The sequence below is a fragment of the Perna viridis genome, chromosome 5 (assembly GCF_037379345.1).
Source record: "Perna viridis isolate PV_CMFRI_1.1 ecotype Kerala chromosome 5, ASM3737934v1, whole genome shotgun sequence".
In the NCBI taxonomy this organism is placed as follows: Eukaryota; Metazoa; Mollusca; class Bivalvia; order Mytilida; family Mytilidae; genus Perna; species Perna viridis.
The window spans coordinates 40817233-40839162 of record NC_142449.1 but is presented as its reverse complement, the minus strand read 5'-3'; the positions used below and the strand labels follow the sequence as shown (position 1 = coordinate 40839162).

Below are 21930 nucleotides of genomic sequence, written 5' to 3'. Positions count from 1 at the left end.
GTTCATTTTTTTCAAATAAAAACTAGTATCAACAAACCTGGGGCTTATTAGATGTTTCAAGCAATAAAAGACATCAACCCCATCCTTGTTTTGCACATGTCATGTCCTAATTACTAAACTACAGATGAATATAAAACAGGTTGAGTGAACAGAAATTTTATCATACTTACTCTGACATGTAGGTGCAATATCTATTCCACATTTGTATGGGTTAATGCCACTTATTTCAAATCCAGTATTACAATTAACTGTAACGTTATCTCCAATAAATAGACCTCCAGTATTAACAGCTGTACCATTAGTTATAAACTGTGGTGGACATCTTATTTCTAAAAAAAAAAGCATTTATAATGTTGACAGAGTTCATTTCTTTTTTGTAATTCAAGAAATACCAAATTTCTTGAGAAACAAATTTTTCTTAAATTTCTTTCAGTTATTGAGATTCCTAATTCACTGGCATTTTTACCATATCTCTAAAGCATTAAAACTTGAAATTGGAAATAACCATTAACTATCCAATCTGAGTACAAAACTACTTGAAACTGTTAATTCATAAATTATTGCTAGCACTAATTATTTTATGAAAAATCCTATTATTCACTTTTAAGCTGGTCACATATTCATAACAATAAAAACACTGCAATATTTAATACTGAATTCACCATACCAGTACTTACTCTGACAATATGGTATGTTAGCAGACCATGCTCCATTTCTACATTCTATCCTTGCCTGACCAATCACCTCATAATTCTGGTCACATGAATATTCAGCAATAGATCCATGAGAGGTACCAGTGCCGCTTACAATTTCAACACGTCCATTAGTCACAGCTAGAGAAAGTGCATTGCAGGAAACAGCTACAATGTTAATAGATCTGAATTAAATTAATATCCTGAAAACCTGCTTGGTGTTTTTTTCTCAAAAAATTCTTATAGGAGACTCCTACAAATTTTTTGGTTAAAATTATTTGAAAGAAAACAAGAAATGGGTAAGCAATGGTTCAATAAAGATACCCCCTTTTTCAATCACGATATAAGGAACAAAAACAAAGTTCTATGTAAACAGGAAGTTGTTGTCAATTTAAAAAATATGGTATATGTACAGGAAAAATGTGTTAAAATATAAAGCTGCTGTGATGAGAAGGTGCTGAGAAAAATGCCACAAAAATTTCAACTTTCAAATTACTGATATGTCAAAAATAAACAAATTACTTGGTAACAGGAAGTAGTTATCGAATTTATCCAAAAACATATCCATTCATATGGCACATGCATAGGAAGAATGTCTTAAAATTTCAAGCTGCTGTGGTGAGTAGCTGCTATGATATTGTGAAAGAAAAAAGTGTTACGGAAACAGGGACACAGAAACAGTGATAGGGGTAAATCAGTTTGTCCCCTATCCTTCGTAGCAGAGGTCTAAATACATAATTTTCTCAGTTTATCTTAATTTTCTTACTTATATGGCACATTAAAGATTGTGGTTGATTTTTAGACCTTACACATTTTATGGTCAATTCTGTGTAAAAAGCATATTAGCGGGATGAGTACTGGTAAAAACTAGTGTTTCTGACTTTGCTATAATGACCTGTAAATGAACAGGGCACCTTCATTACAAAAGTGAAATGATGCTTACCTGTACAGGAGGGAGGTGTCTCCCATAAACTATTACTTTGACAATTGATTGTGAGGTCAGTACCGGCAGACACACTATAGCCATTATTACATTCATACAAAACCTTGTTCCCTCCAAACAATCCAGTAGAAGATAGCACATAGCCATTGGTAATAGATGGCACCTTTCCACAAAATGCCTCTGGAAAGTAGATATAGGACATACATTTAAAAAAATAAAACAGAAGTTTAATAATCTATATCATCAGGTTTTTTTTTTAATTCACACTAAAATCAGACACATCAAGCCTTACAGATAACACAACACAACTTTTCTGAATATTTGTGCCTTCCTCCATACTTTAAAAGAAAACATTATCCAATAACAGAAAAAAATTAATTTGTAAAAATAGATTGACAGTTGTTTATCTAATGCTCAGCCTCAAATGTTTCATGTAAAACCAGGACGAAAACAATAAAGTTGAAACTTAATTAACATGAATCATGAAGTTGTTATCCTGCTAGATATGCTTCCACTTATACAGGAAATTCATAATTGCACCCAAAATTGCAATACATGCCCAAAATATATAATGACACACAACAAAATCAATCCATCAATTGGGAGTCAAGATTTTGTGACAAAAATTTTCTCTTTCATTCCATATAGCAAAAAATGGATAAGTCCCACAAATAAAAAAAATTGCTGTTAGAAAGCACCCAAAATTGTTTAAAAAGTATGCCCCTCTATATAAAGTCATTCAACCAAAATATGAAATCAATTTATTAATTAGAAGCCAAAATACCAAATATGAAATCGATTCAATCATTAAAACCCAAAATACTTGTGACAGAAATTTTGACCATTGGAATAACTGACAGAATGACGGACAGACAATATATTGTCTGCCACTGAAAAGTAGGAAAAATGGGTAGTGGCGCAAATTTTTGCAATCTGTAGCACCAAAATGGACCTACTCTGAAAAAAAAAATATACAGATGGACTCTTGTAAAGACTGTGATTCTTTTTTAAACATAATCTTGTACACTTAATTTTAACCTACCAAAATATATCCTTGTAATGTTTAATTATTGGCAATAATAAAAATTTTGTCTATTGAAAAATAACAAAAATTTTCCATGTGCATATTATTTATTACACAAAGCGCAATAAACAAAATATGCACATGGAAAATGTGTTATTTTTCAAAAGACAAAATTTTTATCATAGCCAATTCTTATAAATTAATTTTAAACCATATTCTTATCTTTAAACATGGAAAAAGTAGCTCTGAATTTAACTGAATAGGGGTGTGTCAATATTTTTTTTATCCATTGAGATATAACAAAATTATTTTAACCAATCAGATTACAGTATTTATCTCAAATTAATTTATTGTTATATAATACATAATACACACTTACGAGAACACACTGGAATGGTTTTATCATATTCCCCATCTGGTTGACAGGTAAGGATCACATTGACATCCCCAGCATAAGGAGCCTGGAATGTGTATCCAGTTCTACACATCATCGTCACAGTATCTCCATTCAAAACAATATTCCTTACTGGGTCAACATTGTATGATACATCAGAAAGAATCAAACATGTTGTTATAAATGTGGCATTGAACCCAGTGCGCTGTTCCACAGCACTGGTGGTAAATTTGACAGCTAGTTGACCTGAATCTGATGTGATCATTGGTGGCCTGGTGAAGTAACCATTCCCAGAATGCACCGGAGTTCCTTGATCATCATCTCCATACCAGACCTGTAAATATACAGAGTTTTTAAGACCAAGTAGTAAGCAGTAATATTTATTTAAAATCTTTTACATGTATAACATTAAATCAGGCTTTATTTATGTATATTTTTTAAATACATGTACAATCTCAAACTCAATATTTAAAATGAAAAAAAAAATTGTGAGCAATGGCTCAGTAGTGATACCCCCAATTCCTATCACAATATAAGGAAAATTAACAAAGTCCTCAGTAAACAGGAATTTTTTCAAACATGTATCACACCATATGGCATATCTACAGAAAAAATGTATTAAAATTTCAAGCAACAGTGATAAGTTGTTGCTGAGAAAACTGTGACAGTAAAAATAGTTATTGAAACAAGGAACCATGGACAAGGGTAATACAGCATACCTCCCTCCCCGAAAAATATAATGCCTGTTTTTTTCTTTTTTTTCTTTTTGTTTTAATTCAGAAATTATTGCAGTGTTTCTCTTATTGCAAAAAAATGTAATGAAGATGTTATTGCAAACATTTAAACTTGTATTTCAAATTTTTCCTTTGAATATATCAAGGCTTTTATCAATATTTCAAAATATCTAAAGCTATATTTGGAACAAAAACAACAAAATCACAATACTTAATGAATGCAATAAGTTACAAATATATGGATATGAAATGGTCAAATTATATCTTATAGTTATGCCTTAATTTACATAAAAAAATCATATCAAATGTAAACTATATAATTTTATTATCTAGATATAAAGGCAACAAAGAGTGAAAAAAAAATTGAACCTACCAGGTAATGTGGTAAGTTAATTTTTAAATCCTTTCCTTCAACATAGCAGGAAATTTTCAATGTTCAGCTCTCTATATATTCTAGCACCATATCCAGAGTTAGAGGCAGTAGGGGAATCTGGGGTTTCAAAATTTTGGCAAAATTAAGCAAATGATAAACTGGAATCCCCCTTCCTGATATAAATTTCCCTGTTATTGAATTTCTGTATCCACCCTTAAAACAGTTCAGCTATTACCTTTACAAAGTCATTGTTTTCTAAATCAAACTGGTCAAAGATCAACCTAACCGGCCGTTGATTCATTGATGTAATAGACCAGAAACACTCCAGAACACCAGGGTAGTTTACCACACCATAACCTGGACTGAATATCTTCCCTGTGTTGGCTTTTATCTCGAAATTACAACCTACAACACAAAGAAAACCAAACTTACAGAGTTGTTTTAGTTTCTGACATACTATCAAAGTAAAAGATGATAAAAAAGACAGGAATTAAATGATGATAAAATACATTAAGTTTAAGGGGTATGTCTAATAAATGTGATGGTGTCTGTATTCTCCTTAAGATTTACAGATAGCATCCTGGTAACTCCAGAATTTCAATACAGCATCTTGCATCTAAATATTGGACCCTATGGAAAGTTTTTTTTTGGATAACATCCTGGTAAAAAATATATCATCAGGGCAATGTGATTCTATAGGCTCAGTGGAGATCACTCGGTGTATGTCTTGATGAAATTAAGGATGTTTGCTTTTCATGTGCAGCCATTTTTGTCAGATTTTCAGAATCTTCTGATTGTATAAATTTCTGGCATATATTTAATTACTCAGTAACTCAAAACTTTTCTTTACATAATTTCATTAAACACACCATAAAATATCATTTGAGAAAATTTTCATGAAATTCTTGTTATTTCTTAGGGGTATTTAATAAGTAAAACCTACTAAGACAAAACCTATGGAAAATCTAGAGAAATCCTTTTTCAACTAAAATTTGTAATACTTCTATCTCAAAAACTGGCACAATCACCCATCATTTTTTCTATTTATATTGTCCTAGTATGAAAGATCTAAACAAGGTTTTACAACACTTTGAAATCCTTTGTTATTCTTCAACAAAGCATTAAGCATCCTTAAAATATGGTCCATACTGGACTGATTAAAATTAATTCTTTGTTTTCTGGCTCTCACTTGTACCCTTTAAGGATGCCACAATCCATATATTCATAGGCATATAAAAATTTAAAAACCAAATAAGCACAGTCTTCATCGTTGTTTTCTACCCATAAATAAAAAGCTCCATCATCAATTTTTTAAGTGTAAATGGAACTATCTTCCTTCATCATTGGTTTTCATAAAAAATGACCTGAGAACCTATAAATAATTTTGAATGACCTTCTTATATTTTTTAAATGGAATAAAAACTTTGTGATAAAGTTTGCTATAACTCTAACACAAACATTTGTCAATGATCAACAATACAAAAATATATCTGAGATGCAGAAGTCGACATTAATTGCAAAGATAAGTTCCTTAGCATAATTTCCCATGTGGTGGAACCTAACACCAAAAAATCAATCATTTTTAGAAAGCACAAAAATACACAAGACAATCATCCATTATCATTATATTTAAATGCTTCCAAAAAAATAAGTCAATCATCCTAGCATAAAACAATGGTACTCTGACCTGAAATCAATCATTACCTGCTCTGTATGCAAGCAGAACTCCCCTACACTTCATATGCTCTTTCAGATTCATGTAGACATACATCCTGTTACCAGTAGATAGGATTACCTCCCCTGCCTTGCTACTAGAGGTCAAGGTCTTTAGAGTTGGTGTTATTGGATTGTTTCCATTTTTGAATGTTATAGTGTCTGATCCACACAACTCAATGTCTTTAACCTGCCAAAAAAAGAAGGAAATAATTTTCACTTTTACAAATATAGATGACTTCAGGATTTTTATCACAATCATTAAATTATACCTTCAATTACCAAATCTCTTACACGGTTTCCACTGTATTTCTGAGGAACTAAAACTATGTAACAGCAACTTTAAATTAACCAATTGTCAAAACCTATTAACAGCAAAACCACTTCAAAGCATTTAATTTCCTACCATAGTTCTGGGATTTAACTTCTTTTTCACAAATCCTTAAAGCTGTGTAAAAGTTTTTAACTCCATTAGTAGACCTATGTGTGTATCATAACAATTATCATCAATATAATCATACCTCAACAGTCACTACATTGGTGCCTGAGCTCTGTATAATCCAGCTGGTCTCTAGATCTCCGGGGTAGTAGAGAGGATATAGGGGGCTGTAGATGTACTGGTTGTATGAGGTCCCCTGTCTTGTTCCTCCTAAGGATGGTATATCATCAAGTACTGGAATTAAAAGAATTGTCAAATAAGAAGAAAAGACATTCTAATTTTTGTAAAACTTCAAAACCTAGTTTCATTTGACATCTCTAATTGTGATTGTTTTAGGTCTGTAACATCATTTTGATAAACTAGATTAATATATATATTTATTGATTTTTCAACATGTATTTGTTTATGTTGTGATTGTTTTGATTGATTGTTATTTATGATGTAGTTATAAGTAAATAAGGGTATTTAGTGTGTATTTGAATCAGGTATACGAGTAGTTCATTGCTTGTCGCAATGGGTCTTTCTATGCTAATAGCACGGACAGTTTTATAAGAGTTTAGGCGGGGATAATTATTGTTTTTAAGTTGGGAACTATAGTTTGTCATTCGACGCTTGTATTCGGTGCAGCAAAGATCAAGTAAGTCTTTATTTTATGAGATTTGAATGATTCATGATTATATTTCTTTATTTAATTCTATACCTTTTTTCTTGTAGATTGTACCAACAACCAAGCCCAACATAAAATTTTGTAATAAAATTTGCTGCATTCACTAGCGAGCTGTTCCTTTAAACATGTGTTTGTTGTTATTTGGTAAATACTTTATTTTTGGTTGAGTATGACGAAATAGAACATGAAAAAAAATCAGTAAAAAAAACACTAACGATAATGACGACAGGATGATACCATTATATGACTGTAAAAAGATTTTGTTGTCTTTTAAAAACACACCAAAAATAAAAAATATAACCTCAGGCCTTTCATTAAGAGGTGGTACCAGGTACTTTTACCCTTTTAGTCTACTGAAAGGTACCTCCAGAATTTTAAAATTTCATACAGTTTTATTAAACAAAATGATGAAAAGTACCTCCTACAAAACCAAAGGTATCTGCATTAAAAAACAACCTTTAACCTTCCCAATCTATAAATAACCTCCTTGTTTGGTGGACATCTACTAAATCAATACCTGGATATCCAGTCTGATGTGACTCAGGACAAGTCTTCACATACAAATCACAACAATTATCCTCAACAGGCTGAGCTATCTCCTTCAGTAAATAGCAGGAGTGGTTGACCTTATTATAGGTAAACCCCATACACGTTAAAGCATTGGTACCCTCGGCACACTCTGTTTGACATCTAGTGTAGCTATCCAAACTGTTAAGAGTGAAGGTGTCACCCAGCTGACCTGTTCTGTAGCGCATGTTAGCAATCTTGGTGATCTGGCATTGAAAATCTACAATGAAGAATTCAAGAGACTTTGAATACAGTAGTAGATTATTAGTCATCACTTAATAATATCCAAAAAAATGTACTGTCACAGCATTTTACAAACATGAATAAAAAGCAATGACAGAAAAAAATTGAAACAAAGAAAAAGAGATGCTTAAAAGCAATCTTACGCAGGAAATAATAAAAGAACATTAGTGAGCGTGCTCACATACCCCACGCGTCCCAATGTTGGATACTCAAGTAAATTTGTTCGTAAAAGAAATATATGCAGAAGGACCTCAATAAAAATAGGTATAAGAGCGTTTTTTTCAGGCTTTAGGCCTTTATCTTGTAACTAAATTCTGTTACTCAGAATGGTAGTTTCAAACTATGAGTTTGAGTTTAAGTTAATTCAAAGTAAATATCATTGTAGCGGAACAAAACGTACACTTGACCTTTAACTTATTATGATAAGCTTTTATACCAAAACTCATGTCATAATCTGCAAGAGTTTAAAAAAAAAGTTCGAAAAACGGTTATTTCGTGAATTAAGCTAAGTTCAAGGCCCGCAATTTCGGTAAAGATCATCAGAGTGGAACAAAACGTATACTTGATCTTTAACTTATCATGGTGAACTTATATACCAAAAAATCAGGCCAATATCTTCACGCATTTAGAAAAGAAGTCCGGAAAACTGTTATTTTTGCTAAGTTCAAGGCCTGTTACTTCGGTAAAGATCATCAGAGCAAAACAAAAATTAAACTTGACCTGTAACTTATCACGGTTAACTTATAATCATGTCAATATCTGCAAGTGTTTAGAAAAAAAGTCTGGAAAACTGTTATTTCTGTGAATTTTGCTAAGTTCAAGGCCCGCAACTTCAGTAAAAATCATCGGAGCATAGCTTAAGTTATACTTGACCTGTAACTTATCATGGTGAACTTAATATACCAAACATTATGTCAATATCTGCAAGTGTTTAGAAAAAAAGTCTCGAAAACATTTTTTTCTGTGAATTTTGCTAAGTTCAAGGCCCATAATTTCGGTAAAAATAATCAGTGCGGAATGAAACGTTAACCTGACCTGTAACTTATCGGGGTGAAATTTGGTCAATATATGCAAGTGTTTAGAAAATCCAGAAAACTGATATTTCTGTGAATTTTGAAAAGTTCAAGGCCCGTAATTTTGGTAAAAATCATTGGAGCAGAACGAGTCGAACTTCACCTGTTACTTGAATTTATATACCAAAAATCATGTCAAAATTAAAGTGTTTAAAAAAAAAGCCGTAAAATTGAAGATGGATGGACAGAATGACAGATGGGACAAAAACATTATACCCTTTGCAACTTCGGGGTATAATAAAGAAATAATTTTCTTTAAAATAAATAGAAACCTAATCTCTTTTAAGTAGCAAAGTAAAATCACCATTTATACATGTATTAACTACATGTATATTTAGGATCAGTTCAAAGTAACTGGTCATAAAAAGATAAATAGCCAGACTCAGGGCCAGACAAATTTCGTTGTAGTCATTTTAAATACAAAGTATACTTGAACACATTAGTTGAAGATATATAACGACTATAACTGAATAACATACTTGTTCTCCATGTAAATTTAAAACCACTTTGTTGTCTACTGGAATCTGATGTAAATCTGACATTCATAAAGTTGTTAGAGCTAAGGAAAACCTGGTAACTCTCAGGGAGGGAACCAGATAATCTGGAAAGACAGCGACCATCCTTTAGAGCTGGGCTTCCATCGAAAAACTCAACGACATCTAAATCTTTCTCTGTATTGAACTGGGTAAACTGTAATGAATCAACAATGCACTGATAAAAAGTCAAAAGTGAATTAATCTTTCTTTTTTTCAATTTTAAGCCATATAATATGTTATGTAACTTATGTTTCAGTACAATAAACAGTTAAAACATTTGTAAATCAGATTTTTTTTTCTTTTAAATATGTGAAATTCCTAAAAGAATTTCTGTCAAACATCACCTTTCTACTGTGTGATATTGGGAAAATTGGTTCATTAAAATCCTTATTAAAAATTATAAATGATCAAAAAATGTTATTTCTATAAAAAAAAAAAAAAAAAACCCTTGATGTTCCATTAACAATCTGCCATAGTTTTGGCTGAGAATGTTATAATTAAGATCTCTACAGAAATCAATGGCACAAATATATGTGCAAAACTTCTGGATTTCATTCCCTTCAATTAATGGTTATTTTCACGATACCTATAAATGGTCATGATTATGAGAAGGAAAGATTTGTATTATTATGGTGAAAAAAATGATTGAACATAAAAACATTTAGTACTGAGACCAATGGAAACATTCAAACCACTTTTCTCTGAAATATAGCCAAATTAATCAATACAAAAATACCCTTCATTAATTAGCAACAAAATCATAAAAACCTTTCAATATGACGTGGCTACGGCCAGATGGTACTTATAATGAAGTACAATTAGAAATATTTATTAGAAACAAAGATAATTTGTTATAAATATTGAAACTATCACTGGAGGAAAACTATACAACAAACCTAACTAATGAAGATTGGCTGCAATTATCTACAAATTCAACATGCACACGAATATTTCTTTTTCTGTCATTCTAAGCTAGTGATTAAAAATGCCCTTGACCCTTTATCCATTGGATGGTGATTATATTTCAGTAAAAGGTTTCCAGCAATTCAATATTTTTCCAGTGGACTTCATGGGAGAAACAGATTCTCCTTCCGTCTTTTCCCAATTTTAACTACATCTCCACTCTCTATGGTAAAATTTAGACTTAAGTGTGTTCACTAAAGCTTGCATGTTGAAAATCTGAATTGTACCATCATGAAGGAGAAATACTTTAAACCACTCTTAACTGTAGATAAATTTACCTGCATATGCAAAATATTAAAATGAACAAATTTATTTTCACAGGTCATGCTGAGGTTATATAAAATAAATATATACAATAAGTACTAATTGCTGATAATACCATGAACTTCACCAAAAGTTGTTGGAAATGATATTAAGTTATCTTCAGGATCTCCCACATCAGTAAACTTCAGAAATATGTGGCTTGATCTCTTTTAAATGTCAGACAATCTGATATGTGGCTTGATCTGTTTTAAATGTCAGACAATCTGATATTCCTTTCACAAAAGGCAATGACAATAAATGATCAAAAGAAAGATCTAAAAATGTTTGATAGGGATTAATCAATGAAGCATGAAAAAAAAACACAAATACATTTTATATGGAAGTAGATGGAATGACGAATAGATCCAGTACACAAGACATAATTTTGTAAGAGCTACTGAATGTTATAATAACACCACAGTCAACCATGGATTTTCACTGTTAAATCAACTAATCTAGAAATCATCATAATACATCATTCCTGCCAAAGAGTTACACTAGGGCTTCAACAAAACTGAAATACCTCAGACACAAAGATTATACTATACCCTTAACAGATTTCCATGCCTAGTCTTTGTCCCTGGATTATACTCTTTTGATTTCCGCTAAAATCTTGGTTCCCTTGATTACTCCTTAAAATTTGGGGTAAAAATGGATGTAACATTCTAGCTTGGCACAAATCTAAATTTGGTTTGCGATTAAGGTTTGATGCAGCATAAGGTTCTTACCAGAATGAAAGAGGTCAAAGAGCATAAAACAACAGGAGAATACGATCTCAGCATTCTGTTACTTAGCCATATTTTAAATAAGACACCAGGCACGGATCCAAGGACTAGCGTACCGGGTGTACGCCCCCCTAAATCGGTAAGAAAAAAAATTTTCACCACAAGTTTCACCCATTTTATTTTTTGCCTTGCTTTGCGCGGCATTTAATTCAATTTACAGCCCCCCCCTAAGCTCAAATCCTGGATCCGCCCCTGGACACCATCATATAACTATTATGAAGATGATAAGTATATGGTTAATTTGGTTGTGTTGTATCTAAATGTCATTTCTTTGCAAAATTATAAATCCCTTATAAGTATTAAAATTCACCATATTTGAATTACTAAGAGATGATAGATAAATCATAACACTGCTCAATTGATTTGACACCATATGTAGGGGCAAAACATTTAAATCGTGTCAAATCCTATCGGTTGAAACCCATTAATAATTCAAAATCAGAGCTTGGATAAAATGGATCATCAAATTTCATACCAATAGGTCTTGTCAGGGTATTTTACCTATTGATCATTTCCTGTGAAGATGTTAAATCCTAAATATTATGAAGAGAAGTTTAACAAAAATATTTGAATAAGAGGGTACAAGATAATTCATTTTTGTGAGACAGTCTTTTGATAAATGTATATAATACCACTGATCATCTGTCTGTCTGTCTGTCTGTCTGTCTGTCTGTCTATGGGTTCTGACTTTATCCACCTATCCACAATAAATAATACCTCAAGAATGCATTGAGATATTTTTACACCTGTTTTGTAGAATTTTTTCTTGACAAAAGAAATCTTTCTATATTCAACATTTAACATCTTTTTTACATTTTTTTTTTATTAGGGATAAGCATATCAAGAAGTTTAGTATGTAGATTGATTAATTACGGTTTAATGTCCGATGAAATATATATTATGCATTTTAAGAATAAGAACATTTAATCAATAAAACAGAGCCTCTGTTGCCCAATAAATATAGGTCAGTCTGCTTATATCAAGTAAAAAAAAATACTACTGCAAGAGATGGATCTTAATCTCAAAAGAATTTTGCAAAAATCACATTCTCCTGCATACTGATACACACATCATAAACAGGCCACAAAATAAACACTAGATTGACGGCCCAAGACCAGTGAAAATCTATTCTGACCAGTAAAATTATGCAAATATATTTCTTTTTATTGCATAATTTGTCATGAGGAACTTCAATGTATTGAAGCACTTTTAGTTTCAAATATGGTTTATTGTCCATGTACGAAAGTCACACTAATGTGCAAGGTTTAAATCATTAAACAGAGGCCATAATAAGTTCTCATTCTACACAACAATGTACATTTACCAAATGATTAACAATGCTGAAGTGTTTATGAAAAGGCAACTAGTGGTTTCTATTGAATCTATACAATATTTTATGTAATACTGAACCAGAATTTCTTTGTTCTCCATTCATGTATAAATAGCTTTGAAGATCTATACAAGTATTTTAGTACATTGTTGTATTTACATGTATACATTCAAAATAAACTGCAGTAAATATTGCAGTCTTTAAAATTGTTAATCATTGATTATGTAATAAATCAACACAAGAAATATGTAAATAAAATTAAGTTTGTTTATAATATATCTGAAATAAAAATGGAGAAAGTTAATCTGGAGATAAAAAATACCCCCTTTCAAAATTAAAAAGTGTGGAAAAGGGCCAAAACTCTGAAACAATAAATGCATCACACCCCATCATCGAACTTCAACTTTTCTTAATATTCAAAGTATTGTATTAAAGTTTGCATAAGCTTGGATATGTACTTCTTAAATTAAATTCTTTCTAAAACTCAATAATTAATAGAAACTAAAAGTGTGGTATTGGACCAAAAGGCATAAAGATTACTATAGACCCAATTCACTGTGCAGGAGCATAAACATATCAGTAAAATTTAATTGTTAATCAGACAGAAATAACTCATACTAATAATATCAATCAGAATAAAATAAAGATCGGTAAATGTTAGCAAAGTTTTTTGTAAATAAAATACTGATTAGTAAATTTTGTAAGTCAAACTCCATTATAGACATGACTAATCCATAAACTCAGCTCAATAGCTCAAGTGCTAAAGTGAACACATTACTGGCTAAGCAAACTTAATTTTTTATAGATGTACATTTTAAATAATGAACTCGATGAACCATGTCATGATGCTTTTAATTTATATTTAATTAATATATTTTTATATATTATTATATTTGTTAAATTGTATACACAAAAGCATATTTTTTTTACTAGTACATTTAATGCATGCTGATTAATGAAGCATAAAATACATGGGAGTACAAAATATTTGCATGCTTTTTACATTGGAAAACAAAATTATTGGATGCTTTACATGGAAGCTAAAAATTATTGCATGCTTTATAATTGGGAGCACATAATTATATATTTTATAAGGAGCAAAAAATCATTCCATACTTTACACTGAAGCACGAAGTTATTGTATGCTTTGCACAGAAGCATAATATTATTGCATGCTTTGTACTGGAGCACAAACTATTGGATGTTTTACACTGAGGTTAAAAACTGCATGATTTCTTAATAAGAAGCAGTAATAATTATTATAATATAGCATGTTATCTTGGAGAAAGTTAATGTTATAACAGATGTGACGCCTACTGAATTATCTTCTGAATAAATTTTAGTACCATTTTGTTTTAAAAAATTAATTCAAATCAATTTAAACAAACTATTACAGAGAAGTGCATTGACACTGTATGAACAAAATTTTTGTTTGTTATTATTTATGTGTACTTGTACATGTATTTATTTTAATGTATCTGTTACATGTTTGTCTTCTACGGCAAGTTCTTAAAAGGAGTCAAGAATAACTCACGAAATCCTGAGAACAAAAATTTCAATTATATTGTCGAGTAATTTCATTAATAACACATACAATCTCTACCTCTAAAATTAGACGTACAAATTATTTCACCGTCTCCATTCTATGGTTCCGGCAACTTTTCTGATCTGCCAATCAGATTCCAGCTTTCATGTATCTAGACGGTACACCTAGATACAAGCATTATTTAAAAGTAAAAACCGGAGGATTCTGAACAGAAAGTACATTTGTAGAACACAGTAGTAAAATCCTACATGCAGTGATTGGATGAAACAATATGTCGGTCTAATTTTAATGAGATTGATATTAATAGCTCAAAAATATACTTTCTTTTTAAAACCCAAATCAGAAGATATTTCAGTATAATCTACTCTAAAGGGTATGTTTGACTCTTTGTTTACCTGGGATTGGGAAGGAGCAGTAAGCTAATACAAAACAAAAACAAAAATCAGTTAACCCATAACAAACATAATAACATGTGAAGGTATAATATCTATGCACAATTTCCCTGACATTAAAACTAAACTCGTCATTTTCAATGAAGGAGTTAAGAGATGAAACTGTCAAAAAAATTACAAAATATTTTATTTTACATTATACAAAAAGCAAATGTTTAGTTAATGACTTAAAATCATGAATTACAGCACATGCAATGATGATGTACATGAGACTGAGTTGGTTTTCCCTGGATTATTGTTATACGACATTCACCCAATAAACTTGAGAAGGAGGTTTCTATAAGACTAGGATTGAAATACCTATTTAATCGTGTGATTGCCATTTAATCAAGGGAAGACCAACTCTATGCCCTGAATTTTATCATTGCAAGAGCTGTAAGCTTAAGAGCATCAAAAGAAAGCCTAAATAGCTAGGCAAAGATGAAAAGCAATTTTCCCAGTCTTTATAAATACTGAAATGAGTAGAATAAGTGATTTTCACATCAAACTGCAACACAGTACATCAATTAGCCTAGGTTTACTTCAAGCTTTGATTTATACAACTATGTGAACACAAATTATACACTCATTTAACCAAATATGAGGAAGATTTTTACTTGTATATTTTCTGTTTTCTGAAATTTATGAAGAACATGGTCAAACTGGATAAATTGTGACATGACCCCTAACACTGGTGCCATAATGAAATGTTAATAACTCATAAACTTGTGCAATAGTTTGGTATACAATAAGAATAATAGATTTTCACTCAAATTAAAGATTACATATATACAATCTTGAAATTTAATCTTATCAAAATTTTTAAACAGTCAAAGAAATTCATAATCATAAATTGGTCTTAATGATATCCAGAATAACTTACTACAAAAAAGCTAACACTAACAAGTATGAAGTATGAATATGGGTATAAAATACAAGTACTTGACTAATATTCATGAAACTTCAAACGTATCTAGCACCTTTTGTGACCTATTACTAATCTATTTTCCATCAACAGAAGTAACAAACTATGAAAACAAGACATTCTCAACAAATCTTAAGCCTACCTGAATTTGGATTCTTTTCCCAACTGGTGCCTCAATGGTCCATAAACAGGTAGAGGAAGCTGAGTATTGGGAACCAGTTGTTGGCATGGTAACCTCTCCTTCTGTTCCATAGAGGTAAAATTTACAATCAGTTACTGAAATAAAACAAGTGTATGTATTTTATTTGCGCTTTAATTCCAAGTTTTATGAATTATCATGGTAGTAAAAGAGAGATTTGGAGAAAATACCTGTGAACCAAAATACAGACTTAAAAAATCCAAAAGACAATTTCTTTTAAGATTTCATGATCTTTTTACTCCATCATTTAATTACCTGAAATTGAGTTATCAAAACTTCAATATTCAATAAAATAACTAATTATAATTAGATCCTGAGTACTATTTCAGCAGATAATATAACACTGAAAAAAGAATGGATATGGTGAAGAGTACACATACACCAGCATATGACCTAAATACAAAATAAAAATTCTTTCAGAGACCACCAAAAGGGCTTCAATAAGTGTAAACACACCTTTAAATAAGATCTGGAGGCCCTAACAACAAGAACAATAAAATCCACGGTAACAGCAATATGACAATCTTCAAAATCACACTAAAATAAAGTAATACAAGGACACATAAATGACCAACATCTCCTGGACTGGCGCATGAAGTCTGCAGTGGATTTAAAATAGTTGACAGGCGCATGAAGTCTGCAGTGGATTTAAAATAGTTTACAGGCGCATGAAGTCTGCAGTGGATTTAAAATAGTGGACAGACGCATGAAGTCTGCAGTGGATTTAAAATAGTTTACAGGGGCATGAAGTATGCAGTGGATTTAAAATAGTTGACAGGCGCATGAAGTCTGCAGTGGATTTAAAATAGTTGACAGACGCATGAAGTCTGCAGTGGATTTAAAATAGTTGACAGGCGCATGAAGTCTGCAGTGGATTTAAAATAGTTGACAGGCGCATGAAGTCTGCAGTGGATTCAAAATAGTTGACAGGCGTATGAAGTCTGCAGTGGATTTAAAATAGTTTTATAAGGCTTTTACATGGAAGAACAATAATTGGTGGGCTACCAATTTTTCACAGATTTTTATGGTGAGGTCAATTTAACCACAAAATGAAATACCAAATGAAAAGTAAAATTTCTATTGAAAACTTAAACAAAATGGGTCTTAACAAATCAAGAATTCAAATTCTGACAGACAACAAAAATTGATAACAATCATACCCACAAAGTTCATTTATGTCATAGTATGTTACTTATGTACTAAGTACACATATAGTTTTTGTTGTTTTCTTTTAACAAGTATAAACTGTCGTTATGGTGGAGAGTGGTTATACATGTAGACAGTAGATACTAACTTCTCCTGGTTTTGAATACACCAACACAAATAGCAAACACTAAATACACAAATAAAATGTAAAGAAATCAGAGATGAAAGAATAACAAATTACATAACAAAAGACATCTGTTAAACCACCACATCATAGCATGAGATGATATTGTCAATGACACTCTATGGTAAAAGAGAAGCATTGCAAGTGTTGTTACACATTCTTATTCCCTTATACAGTAATGCATGGGTACAAAAGTTACAAACTTTGCTTTTCATTTAACAACTAAGAGAGAGTTACTGAAAATATTCATATTAAATAAAACCAAGCTTCTAAAATGTCAAAAGAGTGAGAAAATGTTTACTACATTTTAACCCTGGATGTGTAGATTTATTTACTTTATCCATCATTCTGACTCTGAAATCAACACGATCATTAAATGATACATTAAAACTTTACCTAATTTGTTAATTAAATTAATATTTTCACCATACTACGAAAACAATCATGCTTTATTATATGCATTATATTCAATAACAAAATTATACACCAGATTATCATAAAAAGAATGTTAAACTTTCAACTCAACATCTTACATTGTAAAATGGAAGTTAAGTAAAAGGTTTCATGCAGAGTTGTATAATTTAGCCATAAAACAAACCTAAAATATTCTCAGTAAGGCCATACTTTACAAGCAGTAAAAATCAGATTTCCAATGAAATTAAAAGTTACATTTTGCTCTAGTACATGTGTTCACACATGCAGATTAAAATTTTTGCAAGGTCATTGAACTGAAGCCTGGTACATATGATATTTGTCAAAGTAAATTTGACCGATTTGAAGACAAGCAGGTACATACAGTATGATTTGTGATGACTACAATGTTTGTCATACATAATAATGATAATTCAGTGATGAACTTAGAGAGCATTAAAGTCAATCCCTAAAATCTTTATAGCATGACATTCTGATTTAACACAAATTTGACCCCCAAAAATCCAGTTATTTGAAAAAATGCACTTACTTGTGTTTAATACCACCCCCCTTTGAAATCTTAAGGCCCAGCAGTTTTAGTCCATTATGTCCATATGGTACAAAATTTTGTTTGCAATTCTTTTGATTAATAGCAGTTACGGTTATTGTTAATCATGACATAAAAAAATCTCAATTGTATCTTGATAACTAAGTAAAAGGCTAACATATTCATTGTTTCTTGTTCATCCAATTTCAGACAAGCAAAACCAGCCATCAGGGAAAAAAAATGTTACGAAAATGAATTATAATGCACACAATACTATGAACCAACTCCACGATATATACAATGCAAATTTTACCATTATTGACAGTAGTCCATGGAAGCTTCACTAAAAACATAATTCATCATCAGAAATCAAATTAAGTGTGAATAAATAAATTCTTCTGATCAAGTAGTACAAGTAAATAAACTAAATTGCAACTTTCTATAAAGCCACCCTAATTAGAGCATGAAAAATACAGCTAAATTAAAAAAAAATTTTTTTTTGGAAATGATCTAATGAGGCCAAAGATTTAGGATAACTTTCTATATGTGCTATCAAAGCACAAAATACTTAAAAGCATTCATACAGCTTCAGCTAATAGAAATAATTGTCAACAAAAACAGTGAATCAAAAGCATTCAACATTTTGACACAAAATAATATAACATAATCAATAATACAAGTATAGTGGTACTTACAACAATTCCTTTCATCTGAGTTATCTCCACAGTCATCGTGTCCGTTACAAATGTTGGTTGAACCTACGCAACGCCCTGTCATCGTGCACCGAAATGTGTCTAAAAATTGAAGTATATAGCATTTTGCCGTCTTATTTCATTACATTTTAGACTTAATGTTATTTTATACATGTTTAGTGATAATAATGTGATGTTCCATGGAAAAATGTTTAGTTACACACATGTACATGTATATGGTCTAGCAATACCCAAGAATATGGAATTTGTAAAGACCTGTTCATAGTCAATCAAAATCCTATAAATTTGCTAGCACAGGGATAATATAACAAAGGATGGTCACATTATGGACGTGCAATACAAATGAATTCAATTTACTCTTTGTTGAAAATCTACATGCATGTAATGCATTCTCAGAATAATAAAAAGGTCTGAGTTGTATAAAACTAACATGTTCAAATGACGCATGGCCTAAAAAAAATTCTTTTCAGTATTTCAGATTTTAATTGCTGAGATTGGAGATGAAGATGAACAAAGATGTGTTTTAACTAAAATCTGACAAGCCTTTTTTAATACATATTAGTCAACTTATGAAAATATCTTTAAAAAAATCAATAATATAATTAATCTAATTAACTGTATTGAACATTCACTTTCTGATAAAAGTTGCCAATATTTAATGGTGAAATTGTAGAGAACTTTTAGCAGGAAATCAGTAGGATAACCGCTGATTTATCATCCTCCCAAGTCAGGGTTTTGAGTCCATCCTCGATCTCTCAAACCCCTGACATCACTCATTCATATTTAGCGGTTATCTTCCAGCGCCATCTAGTGAGTTACCTAAATTTAACCCGGATCCAAAATCCAATCAAATCACTCCTAATAGAAACTCTTCAATATAACTTACAAAATGGCTACATACACATAACGTCATTTTTTTTCGCTTAAGAATCTAAACAGAATCTACAGTTATCATTTTTTGGTCATACTGAATCATTTGTGACATCTTACAACTATCAGTTACTAGTATCATTGTTTACCTTTCCACAGACATTTTATGTCAAATCAATTTTCATTGGTGGTTCGCACCCGGGAAAGCAACCAATCAGAATTGGCTGGACGATACCCGTTAAATATGAACGAGTGATGTCAGGGGTTTGAGGGAGCGAGGGTGGACTCAAAACCCTGACTTGGGAGGATGCTCATTTATTAGCAAAGCTAACTTTTTGTTTCAGCCGTGTTATTATCAAATAAGAGAACCCCATGCAGACAAACTTCCCAATTCATAGTTTTTTAACTTACCATCAGGACAAGGAAGTAATTCACAAACTGAAGGCAAGAGTCGGTCACATGACTCCATATACCACTTATTATTGTTTGACTTGGATACTTTGGTACAGGGTCCCATTGGAGTATTTGGTTCAAAGTCTCCCCAAACACCAACTTCAACAGTTGTACTGGTCCCATCACTCCATAAACCCTGACCTCGATCTGATGTTGATAAACCTCGAACATTATAACCTAAAAAAAAAAGGCAATGGTAAAATATGTGTTAAGGCTGTGTCTTTAATCAGCTTAAGTAAAAAAAAAACATGATGTTTCACTCTCTATGGTAAAATTATTGTTTTAATATACTTGCTAAAGCTCACATGTTGAAAATCTTAATTTTACCTTGAGAGGAGAAATAATTTAAAGCCTACACTGATGAAGAAAAATCTATATTTCTACAATGAAATGATAAAAAGAACTAGCAGGGTAAGAATCAAATAAGAATCTTTTTTCTTCATCTGTTTGAAATTCTCATTACCAATGACACTACAAACAATATATCGGATCTAAAAATTGATCAAAATTCAATCTAAGATAGTGTTTACTTCTACACTTACCTATCCAATAATCTGTTGATGAACTTGTAAATAAATCGGAAACAAGATCGTTGATTAAATATCCAGCTGACTTTGATAGTCTACCACCATATCTAAAATACAAATAGGAATTAAATGTATTGCAATTTTTTCCAAGGAAGACATTTTAACAAATTAAGGATAAAAAAAAATTAAAGAAAAACTCTCATGATCAATCATGGTAATACAAGAGGTGTTTAAAATGAATATGTTGCACACACAGGGACCACTGGCCAGCTTTGTTTTGTTTTTTTTATGTATAAACCACTGTACATGTAAACAAATTCCCTTGTTTGCACATCGTGTCCTAACTGTACATGTGTCTGACATATGTATTCTTGTATCATGACGAAGACCAAACATTCTAAAAGTCTGGAATTTCCAGTCACCTACATGTATTTTTTATTTCTTCCAACTTCAGAACTTGCAAAATTAAGAAATGTATTGTTTAATGTCTAATGCTGCCCCAAAGAATTTTCTTTCACTATATTTTGTCTAGATATGCCACTGTATTTATTATTCTTGCAGTTAGAAAAGGAATTTTTTAGTATCACACGTCAAAGTAAGGAGGTGTTTTATTTTACCAGTATTATTTCCTTGATTTCATTCCGATAGTAAGACGTCAATGTCAACTGAGTTTTTCGCTTTTCAATGTGAAATATGGATTAAAACTTAAAAACCAGTTTAGATTTAATGTCAATACAGCAAAATGCCAATTAAACTGCTTACGATATTCATATTTAACCACAGGGTTAAGTTAAATATTTAATTCTGTGAATAGTTTTCAATTAAAAGTATTATATAAGGAGATTGGTCATACATGTTATTCCAAAGATATTTCTTTTCTGCCACATGCAAATATGAAACCTATAAAAGCATTGACACAACAATGCCCTATAGTGCTGAATTATATGCAGATATGTAATTCAAACCTAAAAGACCCATTCTAATAGGAAAATAATGGCTTTGATTTAAATTGTACATGTGTATTTGTAACACTGCCAAGCACATCAAAGAAGAATGCACACATTTAGATCAGGGGTGGACATTTAAAGTCATCACTTCACATCAATTATATAGGCCATCTACATAAGCTTATGTATGATAAAATACATCAATACCAAAACAAAATCTTTAAATTTCGTTGATAAAGAATACCTTTACTT

General features: G+C 31.1%; 1 protein-coding gene across 14 annotated transcripts in view; it reads right to left on the bottom strand.

Moving 5' to 3' along the window:
• Window positions 1–21930, bottom strand: part of LOC148617719 (uncharacterized) — a 79371-nt gene that overhangs the window by 49446 nt on the left and 7995 nt on the right. For 8 of the 14 annotated variants that reach the window (XR_015922520.1, XM_088585219.1, XM_088585226.1 and 5 more), the window contains exons 4-19: window positions 20747–20838; window positions 20163–20381; window positions 18864–18962; window positions 18482–18511; window positions 15824–15957; window positions 15374–15391; window positions 14721–14744; window positions 9342–9552; window positions 7497–7766; window positions 6395–6546; window positions 5865–6063; window positions 4396–4565; window positions 3039–3387; window positions 1636–1815; window positions 678–860; window positions 171–329 (exon numbers count right to left, since the gene is read on the bottom strand). Coding sequence is in view for 13 of the 14 variants with exons in the window: in XM_088585219.1 (XP_088441345.1) it covers window positions 171–329; window positions 678–860; window positions 1636–1815; window positions 3039–3387; window positions 4396–4565; window positions 5865–6063; window positions 6395–6546; window positions 7497–7766; window positions 9342–9552; window positions 14721–14744; window positions 15374–15391; window positions 15824–15957; window positions 18482–18511; window positions 18864–18962; window positions 20163–20381; window positions 20747–20838 (2489 nt within the window). In the remaining variant the exon portion in view is untranslated. The remainder of the gene's footprint in view (window positions 1–170; window positions 330–677; window positions 861–1635; window positions 1816–3038; window positions 3388–4395; window positions 4566–5864; window positions 6064–6394; window positions 6547–7496; window positions 7767–9341; window positions 9553–14720; window positions 14745–15373; window positions 15392–15823; window positions 15958–18481; window positions 18512–18863; window positions 18963–20162; window positions 20382–20746; window positions 20839–21930) is intronic. The other 6 variants (XM_088585221.1, XM_088585232.1, XM_088585231.1 and 3 more) reach the window with 4 other exon arrangements.